At 42.3% G+C, this 20730-nt stretch overlaps 1 protein-coding gene across 4 annotated transcripts in view; it reads left to right on the top strand.

The window, feature by feature from the left end:
* Positions 1–20730, top strand: part of Fgf12 (fibroblast growth factor 12) — a 589814-nt gene that overhangs the window by 290285 nt on the left and 278799 nt on the right. The window contains exon 1 of one of the 4 annotated variants that reach the window (XM_021184728.3): positions 19525–20435. The exons of the other annotated variants lie outside the window; for them this stretch is intronic. Within the exon in view, the coding sequence (XP_021040387.1) occupies positions 20237–20435 (199 nt within the window). The 5' untranslated portion in view covers positions 19525–20236. Of the gene's footprint in view, positions 1–19524; positions 20436–20730 lie in introns of those variants that run through there. 4 annotated transcript variants of the gene reach the window in all.

Below are 20730 nucleotides of genomic sequence, written 5' to 3'. Positions count from 1 at the left end.
CAGGCCTTCTCGATAAGCAAACAGCAGCTATGTATCGAAATGCCAACCCTCGGAGCTCAATGGCTTACCCCTGAGCTAAGTTGCTCTTCTAGGTTCAGACTTATTCAGTAGCTCCCTAGGATTGAGCACTCTGACTGGAAAATCACAGATTGGCATCATAAGGATACTGACAGCAAAAATTAACAACAACAACAAAAAAAAAGCCCTCATATTTTACTGACAAAGCTGTACACATTTAATTACAGTGATGACGTCATAGGGGGCTCTCTGACAAAGAAGACACTTAGTATGACACACATTGAGGCCTGTCTTGTCTCCAATTTTAAGTGAAATTCTGTAGCATTACAGGGCTCAGTTAAGATTTGAAACTCATCAGAATACTAGCATTGAGATTCACCTAACATGATAAGAGTCTACAATAGGAAACATGTATTATCCTCCCAATCTCTTTGTTAAGGTTCTTTACGTCAGGTTTTCCTGGCTATATCTTTTCATTTACATATATGAAAAGAAAAATAAAAACCCATGAACTATACCCACTGTCATGGTTGTCCCTGGCAGCACAAGAAAACCTGGGAGGTAGAGATGAACTAGAAAGAGCACGGAAAACCCAGACTTCTGTGCTCTTACCTTGGTCCTTCCCTTTATTAGCTGTGTCACCTATGCCAAGTCACTTCCCCCACCACTTTCTTCAGTCATTAATAATAATGCCCAACTCAAGAACCTGAAAAGAACAATCTAATTTACTATCTCAAAGGTACTTGGGGAGAAGAAAAATGATCCATTTCAGTTGGTTTTGCTTCAGGGAAATAACACTGGTGAGCAATACACCTCTGAGGTCAGAGGATGCTAGATTAGAAGAACTTAGCAATCATCAGGGTAGACTCATTTTGGCCTTGAGAGAATGAATCCCACAGAGAGGAAAACGTTATCTAAGCTTTTATTTAGGCAGCATCTGAATGATAATTCAGCTAAGCCTTGGAATGAGTCCATTGCAATCTACTTTCTGTTCATTCACTTTCTTTGCTATAAAATTATCTTTCTTTGGATCTGAATTATTATGAGATTGAACATTAATGGCGAAGGTTACCTGATGTATATGTATGCATATCATTCATTTAAAAATCAATACTTAAAATCTCAGACAAAAATAAATCTTTGATTTACCCTCCATAGTTATCATGGAAACAACATTATTCTTTCTGTCTTGTTCTATCTCCAGAGAAAACAGAATATCTTTTTTTAATTTAATTTTATTTATTTATTATATTTTCTTTTAAAAAATTTTATTAGATATTTTCTTCATTTACATTTTAAATGTTATCCCAAAAGTTCCCTGTACCCTCCCCATGCCCTGCTCCCCTACTCACCCACTCCCACTTCTTGGCCCTGGCATTCCCCTGTACTGGGCATATAAAGTTTGCAAGACCAAGGGGCCTCTTTTCCCAATGATGGCTGACTAGGCCATCTTCTGCTACATATGCAGCTAGAGACATGAGCTCTGGAGGTACTGGTTAGTTCATATTGTTGTTCCTCTTATAGGCTCTTGCAGACCCTTCGGCTCCTTGGGTACTTTCTCTAGCTCTTCCATTGGGGGCCCTGTGTTCCATCCAATAGCTGACTGTGAGCATCCACTTCTGTATTTGTCAGGCACTGGCATGGCCTCACAAGAGACAGCAATATCAGGATCCTTTCAGCATAATCTTGCTGGCATATGCAATAGTGTCTGGGAAAACAGAATATCTTATTTACCCATTATCACCAGTGCCTCTGTCTATAGTAGGGAACCTTAGAGTACACATGCCTTTTGTCATTTGGAATCCCAAACTGACTATTGCCATTGGCCCTAGGACAGTTTCATTGGTAGGACTTCAACTATAAAGGCAAACAGTTATTTGACATTAATTATTTTATAGACAAGTAAGCTGATATGGGAACGGTCATATGACCTTTCCATGTTTAGGTAACTTTGCTACCTAGTAGGGGTAGGACACACAACTAATCTCTAGTTTTAAGGATAACATGTCTATGTAATGTCAATCTAGGAATAGAATGATTCTTTCAAAACTCCTGCTTCCAAAGATGAGAAATCCATTTTCTGTCTAATCTCACTTGGTTTCCTCATTGTGGTTTGTAACATTTAGTTAACAAACCATTTTTAAAGTTTTTTTCTCAGTTTATAGTCAGTTTTCTCAAATTGATTTTAAACTTTTCAGAGTTGTGATTCTCATCTATCTATCTTTCTAAGTATAAAATCAAAGACACTACTGTAAAAGCTGTAAGAGGAGTCAGCTGTAGTGATAGACATTTCTAATCAAGAGCCCAAGAGGCTAAAGCAAGAAGATCGCATGTTGGCAGGTGGCCTGCACCATGTGGAGAGGATTTTCTTCCAAAAGCATATTTACATGTTATAAGTATGTGTAAAAGACTTAAGAATTTTCTTTCCAACTTGCATTAGGTTTCTAGATTTCTGTTATTGTTGTTAACATAGATGGTATGTCTTGTAGAAAATAACATAACTTCATGAACAGAATTTAAGCAAGTAATCTTTCTGGCTTCAGTTTTCTCATAATAACATGTGGATGACAGTGTGGGCCTCATAAGGACAGGAGAGTAGCTATCAGGGAGAGAGCATGTCTGCTGCATGTGGCTTCCCCTGGATCTTGATTTCTACAAACGTCAATGAAAACAGTGAAGTAAAAACAAAAAAAAATGAGTTAAAAACTGAAAACCTCACAAAATTTGAGTTAAAAAATGAAAACATCACAAAATTTAGGATTCTTGATTAAGATCGTATTCTTGTGTTTGTTCCCAAAAGAAAGAAGATGTAATTCAGAGCTTAAGGTTGGGACTGGAGAGATGGCTCAGCAGTTAAGAATAACTGCTGCTTTCCCAGAGGACCAGAGTTCAGTTCTCAACACCCATATTGAGCAGCTTGTAACAGCCCATAATTCTAGTTCTAGTGGTCAAACCCTGGAGTAGCATGCTTGAATACCAGGGTTGAGTCTCAACCCCAGAAACTCATCCTCACCCTCAACAACAACAACAACAAATGGCACAGTGGAATTCCAATTACATTGGCTACATGTAAAAGAGTAGCAATATTTATATTTTCAAATATATTAGATTTTTTTGGGTACCAAAATGAATAGCTTTTTGCAGGCAAATAAACTAGTTCATAAACAATGGATACATGAAATGCAGTGCCACCCAAATCTGCATGTAATTTTTATAGATGCAGAATGAATGACTTTCAGAATCATAAGAAACAACAGATTAATGGATATAACCAAAATAACCTTAGAGAAGAATAAAGTTAGATATGTCATTCTGATATTAAAGTGTATGACAAATCTGCAGTAGTTAAAACAATATGACGATGGCATAAAGACAAACATAAAATTCAACAGAACACAAATCCCTTCTGGTCGGCACCAGCATGGGGTCACATTGGGCGTGCAGTCGGCAGACACCCCCAAGGTCCTTAGAGGACTCTCCACGTGATCTTAGGACCTCTGGTGAGTGGAACAAAACTTCTGTTCCAATCCAATTGCACGTGACCTGAAACAGCATTAGGGAAGCAGAAAACCTGGCCTGACCAGGGTCACGAGTCCCTTATAGTCAGCTCCAGCACCAGGTCACTTTGGGCATGGAGTTGGCAGATACCCCCAATGTCCCTAGAGGACAGCTTCTGAGGCAGACCCCTTTACGGGTTTCAGACATCCGGGCACCTTCCCTGCCAGAGAAGAGGTGTCCACCCTGCCTTGGAGGGCTTTGAGGCACTTAGGGGAGCCACCATGGTTCCCGGATCCCTCCAAGACTAGTCTGCTCAGGTGAGAGTGTGGACTACAGAAGCTAACAGCTTCTGGAACAGGCCCTGTTTTGGGCCTTCATCTTCTGCCAGGAGGCAGGTCCGAACTCCAGATACCTGTGCACCTTCCTTGCAAGAGTAGAGCGTGCCTGCAGAGAGTGATCTGAACACTGAAACTCAGGAGAGAGCTAGTCTTCCAGGTGTGCTGATAGAGGCTAACAGAATCACTAGAGGAATAAGCTCTAACCAGAGACAACTATAACAACTAACTCCAGAGATTACCAGATGGTGAAAGGCAAATATAAGAATCTTACTAACAGAAGCCAAGACCACTCACCATCATCAGAACCCAGCACACCCACCTCACCCAGTCCTGGGCACCTCAACACACCCGAAAACCTATACCCCGATTTAAAAGCATATCTCATGATGATGGTAGAGGACATCAAGAAGGACTTTAATAACTCACTTAAAGAAACACAGGAGAACACTGCCAAAGAGTTATAAATCCTTAAAGAAAAACAGAAAAACACGTTCAAACAGGTGATGGAAATGAACATAACCATAGTAGATCTAAAAAGGGAAGTAGACACAATAAAGAAAACACAAAGCAAGGCAACGCTGAAGATAGAAACCCTAGGAAGGAAAACTGGAACCATAGCTGCAAGCATCAGCAACAGAATACAAGAGATAGAAGAGCGAATCTCAGGTGCAGAAGATTCCGCAGAAGACATTGACACAACAGTCAAAGAAAACGCAAAATGCAAAAGATCCTAACTCAAAATATCCAGGAAATTCAGGACACAAGGAGAAGACCAAACCTATGGATAATAGGAGTAGCTGAGAATGAAGATTTTCAACTTAAAGGGCCAGCAAATATCTTCAACCAAATTATAGAAGAAAACTTCCCAAATCTAAAGAAAGAGATGCCCATGAACATACAAGAAGCCTACAGAACTCCAAATAGACTGGACAGGAAAAAATTCCTCCTGATACATAATAATCAGAACAACAAATACACTAAATAAAGATAGACTATTAAAAGCAGTAAGGGAAAAAGGTCAAGTAACATATAAAAGCAGGCCTATCAGAATTACACCAGACTTTTCACCAGAGACTATGAAAGCCAGAAGATCCTGGACAGATGATATACAGGCACTAAGAGAACACAAATGCCAGCCCAGGCTACTATACCCAGCCAAACTTTCAATTACCATAGATGGAGAAACAAAAGTATTCCAAGACAAAACCAAATTCGCACATTAACTTTCCACAAATCCAGCCCTTCAAAGGATGATAACAGATGATAACAAAAAAACAAAACAAAACAAGGATGGAAAACCACACCCTAGAAAAAGTAAGAAAGTAATCCTTCAACAAACACAATAAGAAGACAGCCACAAGAACAGAATGCCGAATCTAACAACAAAAATAATAGAAAGCAACAATTACTTTTCCTTAATATCTCTTAATATCAATGGACTCAATTCCCCAATAAAAATACATAGACTAAGAGTCTGACTACACAAACAGGACCCAATATTTTGCTGCTTATAGGAAACCCATCTCAGGGAAAAAGACAGAGACTATCTCAGAATGTAAGGCTGGAAAACAATTGTCCAAGCAAATGGTATGAAGAAACAAGCTGGAGTAGACATTCTTATATCTAATAAAATCAACTTCCAATCCAAAGTTCTCAAAAAAGACAAGGAAGGGCACTTCATATTCATCAAAGATAAAATCTTCCAAGAGAAACTCTCAATTCTGAATATCTAATCTCCAAATGCAAGGGCAGCCACATTCATTAACGAAACTTTACTAAAGCTCAAAGCACACATTGCACCTCACACAATAATAGTGGGAGACTTCAACACACCACTTTCATCAATGGACAGATCGTAGAAACAGAAACTAAACAGGGACACAGAGAAACTAACAGAAGTTATGAAACAAATGGATTTAACAGATAACTACAGATCATTTTATCCTAAAACAAAAAGATATAACTTCTTTTCAGCACCTCATGGTACCTTCTCCAAAATTGACCATGTAATTGGTCACAAAACAGGCCTCAACAGATACAAAAATATTGAAATTGTCCCATGCATCCTATCAGATCACCATGGACTAAGGCTGATCTTCAATAACAACATAAATAATAGAAAGCCAACATTCACGTGGAAACTGAACACCACTCTTCTCAATGATACCTTGGTCAAGGAAGGAATAAAGAAAGAAATTAAAGACTTTTTAGAGTTTAATGAAAATGAAACCACCCCATACCCAAACTTATGGGACACAATGAAAGCATTTTTAAGAGGAAAACTCATAGCTCTGAGTGCCTCCAAAAAGAAACTAGAGAGAGAACAAACTAGCAGCTTGACAACACACCTAAATGCTCTAGAACAAAAGGAAGCAGATTCAGCCAAGGGGAGTAGATGGCAGGAAATAATCAAACTCAGGGGCGAAATCAACCAAGTGGAAACAAGAAGAACTATTCAAAGAATCAACCAAATGAGGAGCTGGTTCTTTGAGAAAATCAACAAGATAGATAAACCCTTAGCCAGACTCACTAGAGGGCACAGGGACAGCATCCTAATTAAGAAAATCAGGAATGAAAAGAGAGACATAACAACAGATCCTGAAGAAATCCAAAGCACCATCAGATCCTTCTACAAAAGGCTATACTCACAAAACTGGAAAACCTGGATGAAATAGACAAATTTCTAGATAGATACCAGGTACCAAAATCAAATCAGGATCAGGTTAATGATCTAAACAGTCCCATATCCCCTAAAGAAATAGAAGCAGTCATTAATAGTCTCCCAACTAAAAAAGCCCAGGACCAGATGGGTTTAATGCAGAGTTCTATCAGACCTTCAAAGAAGATCTAATTCCAGTTCTTCACAAGCTATTCCACAAGATAGAAGCAGAAGGTACTCTACCTAATTCATTCTATGAAGCCACAATTACTCTGATACCTAAACCACAGAAAGACCCAACAAAGACAGAGAACTTCATACCAATTTCCCTTATGAATATCGATGCAAAAATACTCAATAAAATTCTCGCTAACCGAATCCAAGAACACATCAAAACAATCATCCATCCTGACCAAGTAGGTTTCATTCCAGGGATGCAGGGATGGTTCAATATATGGATATCCAACAACATAATTCACTATATAAACAAACTCAAAGACAAAAACCACATGACCATCTTGTTAGGTGAGGAGAAAGCTTTTGACAAAATCCAACACCCATTCATGATAAAAGTCTTGGAAAGATCATGAATTTGAGGCCCATACCTAAACATGATAAAAGCAATCTACAGCAAACCAGTAGCCAACATTAAAGTAAATGTTGAGAAGCTGGAAATAATCCCACTAAAGTTAGGGACTAGACAAGGCTGCCCACTTTCTCTATTTCAACATAGTATTTGAAGTCCTAGCCAGAGCAATTCAACAACAAAAGGAGATCAAGGGGATACAACTTGGAAAGCAAAAAGGCAAAATATCACTTTTTACAGATGATATGATAGTATATATAAGTGACCCTAAAAATTCCACCAGAGAACTCCTAAGCCTGATAAACAGCTCCAGTGAAGTAGCTGGATATAAAATTAACTCAAACAAGTCAATAGCCTTTCTCTAAACAAAGGATAAACAGGATGAGAAAGAAATTAGGGAAACAACACCCTTCTCAATAGTCACAAATAATATAAAATACCTTGGCATGACTCTAACTAAGGAAGTGAAAGATCTTTATGATAAGAACTTCAAGTCTCTGAAGAAAGAAATTAAAGATGATCACAGAAGATGGAAAGATCTCCCATGCTCATGGATTGGCAGGATCAACATTGTAAAAATGGCTATCTTGCCAAAAGCAATCTACAGATTCAATGCAATCACCATCAAAATTCCAACTCAGTTCCTCAACGAATTAGAAAGGGCAATCTGCAAATTCATCTGGAACAACAAAAACCTAGGATAGCAAAAACTCTTCTCAAGGATAAAAGAATCTCTGGTGGAATCACCATGCCTGACCTAAAGCTGTACTACAGAGCAATTGTGATAAAAACTGCATGGTACTGGTATAGCAACAGACAAGTAGACAAATGGAATAGAATTGAAGACCCAGAAATGAACCCACACACCTATGGTCACTTGATCAACAAATGGGACCTCATACAATTGCAAAGCTTCTGTAAGGCAAAAGACACTGTCAATAAGACAAAAAGTCTCCAACAGATTGGGAAAGGATCTTTACCTATCCTAAATCAGATAGGGAACTAATATCCAATATATATGAAGAACTCAAAAAGGTGGACTCCAGAAAATCAAATAACCCCATTAAAAATGGGGCTCAGAGCTAAACAAAGAATTCTCACCTGAGGAATACTGAATGGCTGAGAAGCACCTGAAAAAATGTTCAGCATCCTTAATCACCAGGGAAATGCAAATCAAAAGAACCCTGAGATTCCACCTCACACCAGTCAGAATGGCTAAGATGAAAAATTCAGGTGACAGCAGATGCTGGCGAGGATGTGGAGAAAGAGGAACACTCCTCCATTGTTGGTGGAATTGCAAGCTTGTACAACCACTCTGGAAATCATTTTGGTGGTTCCTCATGGAAATAGTATTACTGGAGGATCCTGCAATACCTCTCCTGGGCATATATCCAGATGTTCTAACTGGTAAGAAGGACACATGCTCCACTATGTTCGTAGCAGGCTTCTTTATAGTAGCCAGAAGCTGGAAAGAATCCAGATGTCCCTCAAGAGAGGAATGGATACAGAAAATGTGGTACATTTACACAGTGGAATACTACTCAGCTATTAAAAAGATTGAATTTATGAAATTCCTAGGCAAATGGATGGACCTGGAGGGCATCATCTTGAGTGAGGTAACCCAATCACAAAAGAACTCACATGATATGTAGTCACTGATAAGTGGATATTAGCCCAGAAACTTAGAATACCCAAGATACAAGATACAATGTGCAAAACACATTAAACTCAAGAATAACGAAGACCAAAGTGTGAACACGTTGCCCCTTCTTAGAATTGGGAACAAAACACCCATGGAAGGAATTACAGAGACAAAGTTTGGAGCAGAGACGAAAGGATGGACCATCTAGAGACTGCCATACCCGGGGATCCATTCCATAATCAGCCTTCAAACGCTGACACCATTGCATACACTAGCAAGATTTTGCTGAAAGGACCCAGATATAGGTGTCTCTTGTGAGGCTATGCCAGGAACTAGCAAACACATAAGTGGATGCTTACAGTCAGCTATTGGATGGATCACAGGGCCCCCAATGGAGGAGCTAGAGAAAGTACCCAAGGAGCTAAAGGGGTCTGCAACCCTATAGGTGGAACAACAATATGAACTAACCAGTACCCCCGGAGCTCATGTCTCTAGGTGCATAGGTAACAGAAGATGGCCTAGTTGGCCATCAGTGGAAAGAGAGGCCCAATGGTTGTGCAAACTTTGTATGCCTCAGTAAAGGGGAGTTCCAGGGCCAAAAAGTGGGAGTGGGTGGTTAGGGTGATGGGGGCGAGCGTATGGGGCCTTTTGGGATAGCATTGGAAATATAAATGAAGAAAATATCTAATAAATTAAAAAATTCAACAGAACAGAACAAATCTAAAATTAATTTGGGTTTATATAATTGTCAACTAACCTTAAACATGGCTGCCATCAAAAGCAATGGATGAAAACTGTTAAGCTTGTCTCTAATCAAACAGAACTTTATTTGGTATTTTTCAGGGTATATAGGTGCAGAAATGGGCACTATTCTAAGCAATACTGGCTGAGAATATAATTTTTTTGAAGGAATGATTATTGCTATCATATCTTCCTTAAATTTTGATTCTATAATCTTACCTTACAATTTTAAGTGGGGGTAACTTTCAAAACTTTGCTCAGAAACGTGGGCGTCTTCTTCACTAGTGATAATTCTGATGCCCCAAATTTCTCAGAAACTTTGTGAGTCATTGGAACTTGATCTTATTCCAAGATGGCTACACAGCCCTGGTCAGAGGAACCAGTTCTCTGGTACCAATATGGTGGCATAGCTTTCAGTGTTACACTGTCTATGTTTTGTTGGATTGTTTGTTTTGGTAGTTGAAAAATGTTTGCTTTCCAATCAGGTGCATGACAAAATCAGCTTACTATTGAGAAAACCTCTGTGTCCACAGCACATGTATATATTTCTATATTAACTCGTGAGTGGGTGTAAATGGAGGACTGAGATCTGAGGCCTCTGAGCCCTAGCCCAGTGTCATAGACTGCCTTCTTGTAAAAGAAAATGCCCAGTATGGGAAGATCCTTGCCTTCCTGTGGTATGTTTCCACATGGTTCAAGTTAGGAAACATAAGATTTTTCTGAAATACTATGAGGACCCGTGATGATAACACAGTAAGTCTGAGGTCAAAAGTTTTATCCCCGTAAACTGTAACTGCAGAGGAGCATTTATTTATTTCCTAGTGAGGATTAGCTCATCGCTGAGCTACAGTTTGGCTGCTTACCCTGTGCTTCCATGGCTCCCAGTGTGATGTGGAGCCTAGCCTGATTATCACTACTGGCATGTTTCTTTATTACTGGCACACTAAGTGGGATGAGCAGGAATGTTACTGTAAGACTTTCTAAAGGCTGGTGTATAGCAGAGGTAATTATAGCACAGAGTAATTTGCAAGCAACAACTAAATAACTTATCTCTCTTCATAGTTTCTGCCCAATTTTGCTTAGAATAGGACTTTCCCTTTGATAGACAATTTTAAATATGGGAGAATCTACCAAAATCCAGTTATAAGAGGACATGCCAACCCCACTTCCTTGAGATTTTTGACATAACTTCATAAACACAGAGTCCTTTTGATCTGATTTCTGAAACTTTCTTCTATTCATGTAGGCAACAACCATTTAACTCCCTAGAGCGGTGGGAGTTTATCTAGTGTTTATTCAGATAACATTATTAGAAGATAGGAGATAAGGGAAATGTCTTCCTAGATTTAGACCATTTCCCACTTTTATCAGCTGTGCAGTTCTTGGTTATTATAGCCACAGCTTAAATAATGCTATGGAAGAACACAGGCAACTCTGCTACTAATAAAAGCATGTCTAGGTGTTTCATTTAGGATAAAACTTAAACTACCCTTATTCATCTTAAACACTATTTTTAAGTCACATTTAAGTCAATGCACTTACAAGTACCTAAAATGCTCAAAATATTATACAAGGGGTTTATAGTGACAGAGTTATTAATCAGATTCTTGCAAATTCAACAACTAATTTTATCTAGAGAGGATATTTAAGACTTTTCTGCATTGGATTCAATTTTTCCTGAAGCCAAACTTTTAATTCTTGTTGTTAGCAAATAAAAGATGTTTCTGATTAATTCTCCTTCAATAGCCAGCTATTACTATTTCCTTATTTCTGCCCTTTTAGGGAGGAGACGGGACTTCCAAAAAGAGAAAAGAAACACACTTTTCCAGTGCTATAGTGGTTAACATACTCAACCAAATGGGAGATAATTGTCTTGTTTACTTGTAATGAAGTCTCTAGTCTTCAATAACCAACTACAGCATATATGCACCCTGTAAAATGGATATATGGTCTTGTGAGATCTCCACTAGGTGATTCAACAAACTGAAAGATTAATATCCTATTCAAAATCTTGCAAAACGTTGATTATTCTTTAAATACTCTTTCATGATTATCTTAGTCCTACTCCGTCCCCAACACATACACACCACTCATGCTTTCTGAACATCCCAGCATGACATGCGTCATTCTAGCTGTTCATCCTCCATCACTCCACCATTTTTGACTTGATCTTTGGAGTTTCTGAAACATCCAGTTGTTGAAACAAGTGTTCTTCTGATGTCATTTTAAATATGCTGGGTTCGCATGGAAAGTGCGCACATGGGAGAACATTTCTGTATTAAACAGACAGGTGAGCGAGTGGCTAGAAATTTTGCTAGATGCTTTTTCTTTTTTCTCTTCTGGACTTAGTGAACATTTCCTTCTTTGCTTGGTTGAACAGGCTGACTTCATGCTGGCTAGAAGAAGCTGCATCTCGTCCACCTCTGCTCATTCCTTAACTCGGGATTTTATTCACACATTTTCTGATTTTAAAATTAAATGCTTCAGCTTCAACATATTGCTTCAAGTTTTGAAAGTTCCACATAATAGGCATTTCATAAGAGAATAAACTTAGGCTCGATCAACTAAACTAGCTTTATTTGAAGACTAATTACTTACTCTAATGACATGCTTATCTTAACTTACATTTTATTTTTAGAGTTTTCAAAACCTAGGTCCAAGAATGGTTTTATCAATCATTTTGTCCAAATTGTCATTAGATACTCGGACATGGTTTTCTAAACCATTTGTATTTCAGTTATTTAAAAGAAAATCTTATTCTGTATCAAGCAAAATGTATGAAAGAGTAGCAGGATTTTTCTGTAATTGTTTGCTATTTTTACAGTCCCCCAGTGCTGTGTGCAACACAGAGGGCAAAAATATGATTTTGATATGATTTTTTGTAGTATGTTTCGAGTGTTAGTCATATGCTTTTTCAGCCAGAGACATTCCCTGGAAATTTGGGAACTAAAATTAGAAATGAGAGCAACCAGGAATGGCCTGTGGAGAGAGCATCTCAGAAAGGATGGGTGTCAGTATAAATATTAGAGTTGTCAAACCATTTTAAGGTCACTTTAATAGCATTGAAACCGCCAAAATTGGTTCATCAATTTATCTGATATCTCTGTCCCACTGCCTCATTAATCTATTCCCAATGCCTATGGACATGAGTGTGAGCATGTTCACCAATGTATATGTGTGTCTGAGGGAGAGGGAAAGGGAGGGAGGGAGAGACAGACAGAGACATAGAAAGATAGAGACTCAGAGAGACAGAGACAGAAACAGAAACAGAAATAGAACTGAAAAAGACAAGCCTGAATATGAAGATTGTTAGAGCAGAAATCTGAGGTCAGATACATTCCCAGGCTACCAAATTTTAAGATCCATCAAATCAAGGCAGACAATCAAGGTATGTGGAAGAAACAAAATAATCCATTTGGGAATGCGGAGGCAACCTTGAGTTTCTTTCTTTTTACAAAGAGTGAATATGTCACACTTCTCTTTGGGATGACTTACGTATCTATTGGACTTTATAAGACTCATGAGGGGATGGATAAATTTTATTGTATTAGTACCAGAGAGTAAACAAAAGGTCTAAAGCATACTGAGAATGTGCTCTTATACTGAGCTACAAACAAAGCTGTTGGATCGATGAATTAATGCCTTTATCCGGGGGTTTGGTGAATATTTGCTTTGCCAGAAACCTATCCTGAGTCTTACCAGCTAGCAGGGATCTTCCCTTCTGTAGGCATCACCAGCACGGGTGCTGTGTGGCCTTCACTCCACCTGGGACAGAAGACAATCATGTGTGTGTCCGAGTAGTGAGGAGTATTTGGGAACAGGAATGAAGGAAATGGAAAATTCATAATCAAGACTGGCAAAAACAAACCATCACTTTAGCTTTGCAACCCAGAGGATTTTAAGATGTAATGGTCACAGAAGGACAAGGAATTAGGATTGTTGCATCCATTTTGTCCATCGTAACTTCAAAGTTATTCCTAAGACTATAGTAGAGTCCAGGGCATGCAAATACATCAGGAGTTCTTCCTGTTTTTCTGGGTGTGGTATCAGTGAGAGCAATGTAGACATTAAGGTCAGCAGGCCAGAGTGTGATTCCTAGATTTTTATTGTGTGGGACTGAGAAGTCATTGGACTAAGTGCCCACTTACAAAATGAGATTATGATTCCCTCTCTAACTCTAGCCAGGTGCTTCTTCAGTCTTAGTGAGAGAACACACAGAAGAATGGTGTTTAACACTTCATAACAAGGATAGCTAGGTGTGCTGGTGCAAGCCTTTAATCCCAGCACACAGGAGGCAGAGGCAGGTGGATCTCTATGTATGAGCCTAGTCTGGTCTACAGAGTGAGTTCCAGGACAACCAGGGCTACACAAAGAAATGTTGTCTCAGAAAAGCAATAACAAAACAAAACAAACAAACAAACAAAAAACAAAACAAAACAAAAAAGGAAGTAAAGAAGAAAGAACTATAAGGGTAACAGAAGTAGCAATTTCATGATTATCATTATTAATGACATTCTATTTTTATTAGTGCACAATATCAAAATTATGGTGAAAGAAAACTGTTGAAAGTGAAAAAATTTGTATTCTAAAAACTCTTAGCTGTGTGTCCTAAGTTAAGAGCTTGACCTTTCTGTGTCCAATTTCTTCATTATGACCAGCCCTCCTTAGAGGATTGTCAAGTGTCCATAGCTGTGATGCATTTAGGGGTGTTCAAGAAACTTACCACTAATATTCATAATTAAAAGAGGTTTTGGAACTTGAACATTTCTCTTTTTAAGCAGCAAAAGACATTACTCGTCCTCTGTCCTCAACAGAAGTGAAATATATCCTTTTCTCACTTTGAGAAATGTCTAAAAGAGACACTCACATACAACGACTCATTCCATTGTTGAATTGTTGAATAAAGATCTAAGAATGAACTTGCTACAGAAAGAAACTCACGAGTTATTAGAAAGTACTTACTTATATTGCTTTGGCCAACTTACTTTAATTGACCATCTGACAGAGTGAAGGGACTTTAAGTACAGGGACTGTACAAGGCAAATGCTTGGAGACAAGCTTTGCTATCCAACAAACCTGATATGGTTAAGACCCATTAGTCCACATTCCTTAACTTTGAGTCAAAGGGCTGGTCTCCTAGATGGATGGTGGATGTGCAGAGATGGGCCTCTGTGTTTCCAACAGACAAAGACACTGGCTGTGTTTTACGGATGAAAACTATCTCTGCCATTGCAAGGTTAATCACTCACTCCATGTAGATTTCCAGTCTCCACTAAATACTTTATGTCTGGGAGTGAGTGATGATGTGTGCGGCTCACAAAGTACCATTTCTTGTTCTGAGAGGTCTGTATTTTATAGCAGGGTCTTGATTCAAATGGACATCTAAACGGTAGTTCTCTCTCTCTGTCTCTCTCTCTCTCTCTCTTTCTCTCTTGCTCTCTCTCTCTCTTTCTCTCTCTCTCTCTCATAAACATACACACACACAGACACACACACAGACACACACACACACACACACACACACACACTGTACATTACTGTTATAGTCTGCAGTATTCTGTGACCTTGGCTTAATACTTCAAGTGTCGATCTCATCTAACTGTGCTGCAGCTGTGGTTCTAACAGGTTGATTAGTTCATCCAGTAGCTTACTTCAAATGCATGATTAAGAGCCCAAAATGGACATGGTGGCATGGACTTGAAGCTAGTTGAGGGTAAGGAGATTGTAAACATGTATAGAACGATGGTTTTCAACTCCTTGGATGGTCATGACCCCTTGGAGGGGTTGACATACTCCTTCATAGGGGTCACATATCAGATACCCTGCATATCAGACATTTACATTGTGATTCACAACAGTAGCAAAACTACAGCTACGAATAGCAACAGGAAGAAATTTATGGTTGGGGTGGTCATCACAGCATGAGGCTTGTATCCAAGCCTTAGGAAGGCTGAAGACCACAGGTATACAGCTCCCTTTAGTTACTGACACTGTATCCTGAACACCAGGTGCACTGAATAGAGTGTTTAAAATGGACATGTGAGGTAATTCTAGTTTGATTTGGGAGTTGGAAGATTTGGCCTGTGAGCAAGCCAAAGACAATTAAATCTGCATTTTTTTAAAATTTTAAAATATGCAGATGACTAATACTGTCTATATTTTGTTTGACTGGAGGTAAGTGATATATAAATATAGCTATATAAGAATCCTTCTGATGTGTATTTGGCAACTTACTCCAAACTAAAACTTTTCCTACTCATGTCTTCAAAATTGGAAAGGGACATTCTTCATTTATCCCAAGCAAGATAGCAGGAAAAAAAAATCAAGATTTGTATAGGTCTGAGCTCTCACAACCATTAGCAATCTTCCCATGCACAGATGAGAGCGATTGAACATATCCTCGGAAGCAGTGGGGGAAGATTTTAATTCAGTGAACCAGATAGGAAAGCTTTGAATTAATTCATGAAAACCCGATTTACATCTGTCTTCTGAGTTTAACCTCCGTGAACCTAGGACCTAGATTTTTTTTTTCCCCAGACTTCTGTATATCGTTCTTTCTGTTGAGGAAGTGGAGCATACTGTAGTGCTGAGGAAACATTTCAGGACCAAATAGGGAAAATGTATCAACAGTAGCAGAAACACAAGGTGAAAAGAGTCAAGTCTTTGTCTTTTCCTGGAAACTTAAACATTCCATTCTAACAGAGATCTAAGACTAAGCCAGTGTGTATCTCGGAAACCTGGTGTTGATTAGTCTTTAGTGCCAAAGTTGATAATGATGTTTCAGGATGTCTTTTGAATAGAAAGAGCTGGTGTTTCATCTCTTCTTCTTCTGTCTTCTTCCACATTGCTTTTACATGTGTCCCCTTCTCTATGTGCACCCTGACATCCCACAGACTTTAATAAGTAAAGTTTTGGGAAGACAAGCCTCTTCACAGTCCTGTTCGAAGGGAGAGGGATTGTAATCTAGAGAAATGTAATCAATTTTGAGGGTCTTGCTCTATTCTTCAGAACTATCTGTATGTATTACATGTATACAGTAAATGGCCATATTTTGAGACCAAGAGGAGTTTTTAAGGATTTCAATGTATGAGCCTCAGTCATAGAGATTTCTGCTTCATATTCTCGGAGATTCTCGTAGGGAATCCACATTTTTAGAGCAAGCATCTCAGGTGAATCACACACATTCAAACACCTCCATCCACCCTTCCTTCCACTTATTCTGCATTTTCCTGTTGTCAAAATGCTTACGTACGTATGTTCTGTTCTGGGTTGTAGATGGGAACAATTATCTTCATTGTAGGGATGAAAGAGACCAAGTTCAGTTGATTTCCCTAGGTTCTCATTATAAATTGTCCTCTTCTTCACTCCTCTTGAGATTCCCCTTAGATGATCTTTTGTGTGTATGTGTGTGTCTGCGTTTGGGTGTTGATTTGCAAAAGACTGCACCCCACCCCTACCTCCAAGCCAGCCAGTACTATCTGTGCCTGCCTTGCTGAAAAATGAGGTGAGTCTTCCTGTAGCCAAGGAAGGAAAATAATTTTATTTGTGGAAATTGAACACTTCCCTAATTGACTGTGTTGCCAATTGATTTCAAGCAATCCCTTTTGTCTTGTCAGATGTACTCTGGAGTGTGCACCCCGTTCATCCATCTTGATCTGTGTTGTTCAAATTCTAGGAATGAATCCATCATCCCTGTCCAGGCAAACTGAGCAGCTGCAAGGCTTGTGCTCTCCCCATTGGCCATTGAGAGCCCCCTCCCCTCTACTGTCTGTCACACCAGCCCCTGTCTGCCAGTCTTTGCCAGTAGTCAGTTAGGCCATACATTTGATCCTGGGCAATATTGGCTTGTCAGATTCACACACCTCTGTCCTTCTCCTTGCCCAGTAAATCTCAAGTAGGCCAGCAAATTTGTACTCACATTTAGACCTGCATTCCTGGTGTCCCCTTGAGTCTGGCCCCATTTTTAGCAGTCTGCAGGATGTTTTTTTCCCCAACATCGTAGAAAATTCCTAGTATATACCTGTCTCTGATTGGAAATCACAGGGTGAAGAGAGAGTAGTGCTATTTGAAGTCTAGTTGAAGAGAAAAAACCAACATGACTAAAGGCCACTCCCAGATCATAGCTTGAACCAAGGGGGAATATAGGTTTTCAGAATCTCTAATGCTGTGTTTCCTTGGACGACTCCTGTTTCTCTATCAGGAGCATGGCAAGCGTTTCTGAAGACAAGAATGTGCTCCAATGCTGTAGTTCACTGTCCTTGCTTGCAACACTGTAACCCCATCTCCATTCTCTCTCAAGGCAGGTTGCCCACGAGACCTTCTAGGCATAGAGTCTCCTTTCTAGCTTTCCAGACAGTAATAAGATATCTAGGTCCCAAAGAGATGGAAACACACTTTCCTGTTCCAAAATGTGATGGCGGTGGGGGTGTGTGTGCAGTATGGGAGACCGGGAGGTCATTGCTACTTTATCCAGTGTGCACTTCCTTCCTGGAGAATGCTATATGCTTCTGATCACTGGCGAGGGGGCAGATTGCACCTCTGTTCCCTGCACCATCCTCTTTTCTGCTCACCCAGGGTCCTTCATCAAGCCAGTGGATATGTGTGCTTCTCTTGGGGGTGGGGGGTGGGGTGGGTAGGGACTGGACACAGCAGACCCAGGCTGCAGTTCCCTCACTCTGCCTCTGAGAATTTCTCATCCAAACCTCAATCACGTAGGATTGCGTAGAGAGGAGAAAAGGGGAGAGACAGAAGACAGAGAGGGGGGAGAAGGGTGTCGGGGGGGGGGGGGAGGAGAGAGTCTGGGAGCAGTGGGCGCGAGAAAAGGGAGCAGGACTCAAGCGCGGCTCTTTCCAGCTCTCCACAAGCCCAGCCCCTAATTCAGTCCCACCAGGAAAGCTTCCCAGCTCCTTAAGAGCCAGAGTAACTCCAGCCTCTGCTTGCTCCCTGTCCCACTCGCCTTCTCAGAGGCTGCTGTCGCCTCTGCCCGGAGTTTCCTGCGGAGCTAGCGCTTTGGGGGAGACAGCCCGCGGCGGCGCCCCGAGCTTCTGCCCATGAATGGGACTCCGCCCTGAGCGCCCCCTCCCGGTCTAAGGGAGGCGGCGGGGGGCGCCCCGCGATCCCGCGGCTCCCAGCCGCTGCCGGCGCAGCAAGTTGGGCGAGTTGGTGGCCGCCGGCACCTGCCTCTTGTCCCCGGCCCCAGAGTCCGCTCCCGGCCCGGGGAGTCCAGGTGGCACGCGCGGCTACCTCCCGCCGTCGCCCAGGGCGGCCTAGGGAACCTGCCTGCGCCCGGGCGCCAGACCATGGTGGGCAGCTGCGACCCAGAGCCGCAGCCGCCGCGAGCCGACGTCGCCCTCCACCAGCCCCCGCCCCACCCGAGCGGACGCGCGGGGGCTCGCAGCGCGCGGTCACTTCCTTCCACGGCCGGGATGGGCGGCGCGGGACCGAGCGAGCGGCCCAGCGGCGGCCGGGTAACCCCTATCTGAGCTGCGGCCGGGAGCTGTCGACCGCCGGGGCGTGTGAGCCTGGGGTCCCTGAGGCGCGGCGATGACCTGATCCCAAGCCCGCCAGGGCGCCCGTCCCTTGCTGCCCAGGTCGCTCGGAGCCTGTGCGGAGACCGGCTTGGTGCGGCGGCTCGGGCGCACGGTGGCAGGGAGCTCCGGTGAAAGGCGTGTGGGCGCCGAGCTGGGGAGGACACCTTCGGCAGCTTTGCCTTTGGAGGGGCTTCTGTAAACTACTGAGTCATTCCAGATTTAGGATTTCCTAAATAATCACCAACTGTGCCCGTCTCATGCCGGAACGCAGGCAGTGAGAGCGGGAGCGCCCGCTCTCGGGACCCCGTGGATCCCCGGGGTGCTTGGCCCTCGAGGATCTCCCTCCCTCCCTCTGTCCCTCCCCCTCCCTCGTCTCCCGCTCTCTTTGCAGTGCTGCTGGAGGAGAGGCGCGCTCACCGCAGCTGGAAACAGCTGCACCCCCCCCCCCCGCCCCGCGCCCCTACCCCGAGTCTGGTTAACCGCTCCCACTTCTCGCCTCTTGGAATTCTAGAAGTGGGGGGTGCCGGTCCCCGGAGAACCGCAGCCAGTGCGATGCATTTCGTAGACCTCACCCAGCTGGGACGGACCTCCTAATCTTCAGAACCGCGGGCCACAGGGAGTTAAATTGCTGCCTTCCTCTTCTCTGTCGCGGTTGGTGGTTCGTTTTCTAAAGGAACGTTTTATTCACTTTTTACTATATATATTTTTAAGCTGGGGGCTCGCTTCTAGCCTCAGTCCAGACTCTGCCTTGTAAACGGGTTTCTATGTATATATGTGTAGGTATACTTTGGACACCTTACAACGCTTGCGCCTCTCCAACCGGGGCACGGCTTGTTATTTTGGACATCTTTTCCCCCTTTCCACTTGGTACCCTGAACGCAGTGTGACCAAACTCCCTACTGCCCTTTGGACGTGGATCGCTTTGGGGTGCAAGTTTGGGGTGCAAACGTCTACTTCGCAAGAAGGCCTGGGACCGCCCCGCCCCCGCCGCCAGTGGTTGGGGAAGTTTACATCCGGATTTTCACACGTTTTGTTGCCACTGCCCAGACTCTGACTAACCTTGTGGGCTCCAGGTTTTCGATACTGCAACCTCCTCAAATATTAGCACTGCCTCCCCGCGCCTGTCCTATTCCTCCAGGCCCCCGAGGTCCTGCCCTCATCCCGGCGGAGCAGGAACCCGAGGGCGCGGTGGAGCCCGGGGCCTCGGGCCCGCGCTGAGCAGCTATGGCTGCGGCGATAGCCAGCTCCTTGATCCGGCAGAAGCGGCAGGCGAGGGAGTCCAACAGCGACCGGGTGTCGGCCTCCAAGCGCCGCTCCAGCCCCAGCAAAGACGGGCGCTCCCTGTGTGAGAGGCACGTCCTCGGGGTGTTCAGCAAAGTGCGCTTCTGCAGCGGCCGCAAGAGGCCAGTGAGGCGGAGACCAGGTTAGTAGCAGTCAAATCAGTGGGCTCCCCAGAAGCTGACGCCCCCATCCCCTTCCTTCAAAGCTTCTGGGAATTGCTCATGGAAGGGAATCAGAATTCCTTTCTTCCATGCTGGCCCACCTTCTTTCAACAACCCTGTGTCAGTTAATAGCTTGTCCCATATTCGGGAACACACTTTCTGCTTTCATCCACCGACAGTCTGACTAGTATGAGGGTCACCTGTATTGGTGCATCTGGGTTCCTTTATCTGGTAAAGCCCTGGAGGGCACTAGTTCGTTCGATTGTTCGTTCGTTC

This window comes from Mus caroli, unplaced genomic scaffold, assembly GCF_978045245.1.
Source record: "Mus caroli unplaced genomic scaffold, Mus_caroli_1 scaffold_17, whole genome shotgun sequence".
Classification (NCBI taxonomy): domain Eukaryota; kingdom Metazoa; phylum Chordata; class Mammalia; order Rodentia; family Muridae; genus Mus; species Mus caroli.
The sequence above is the reverse complement of the archived record's forward strand: the minus strand, read 5'-3'. Positions and strand labels throughout refer to the sequence as shown.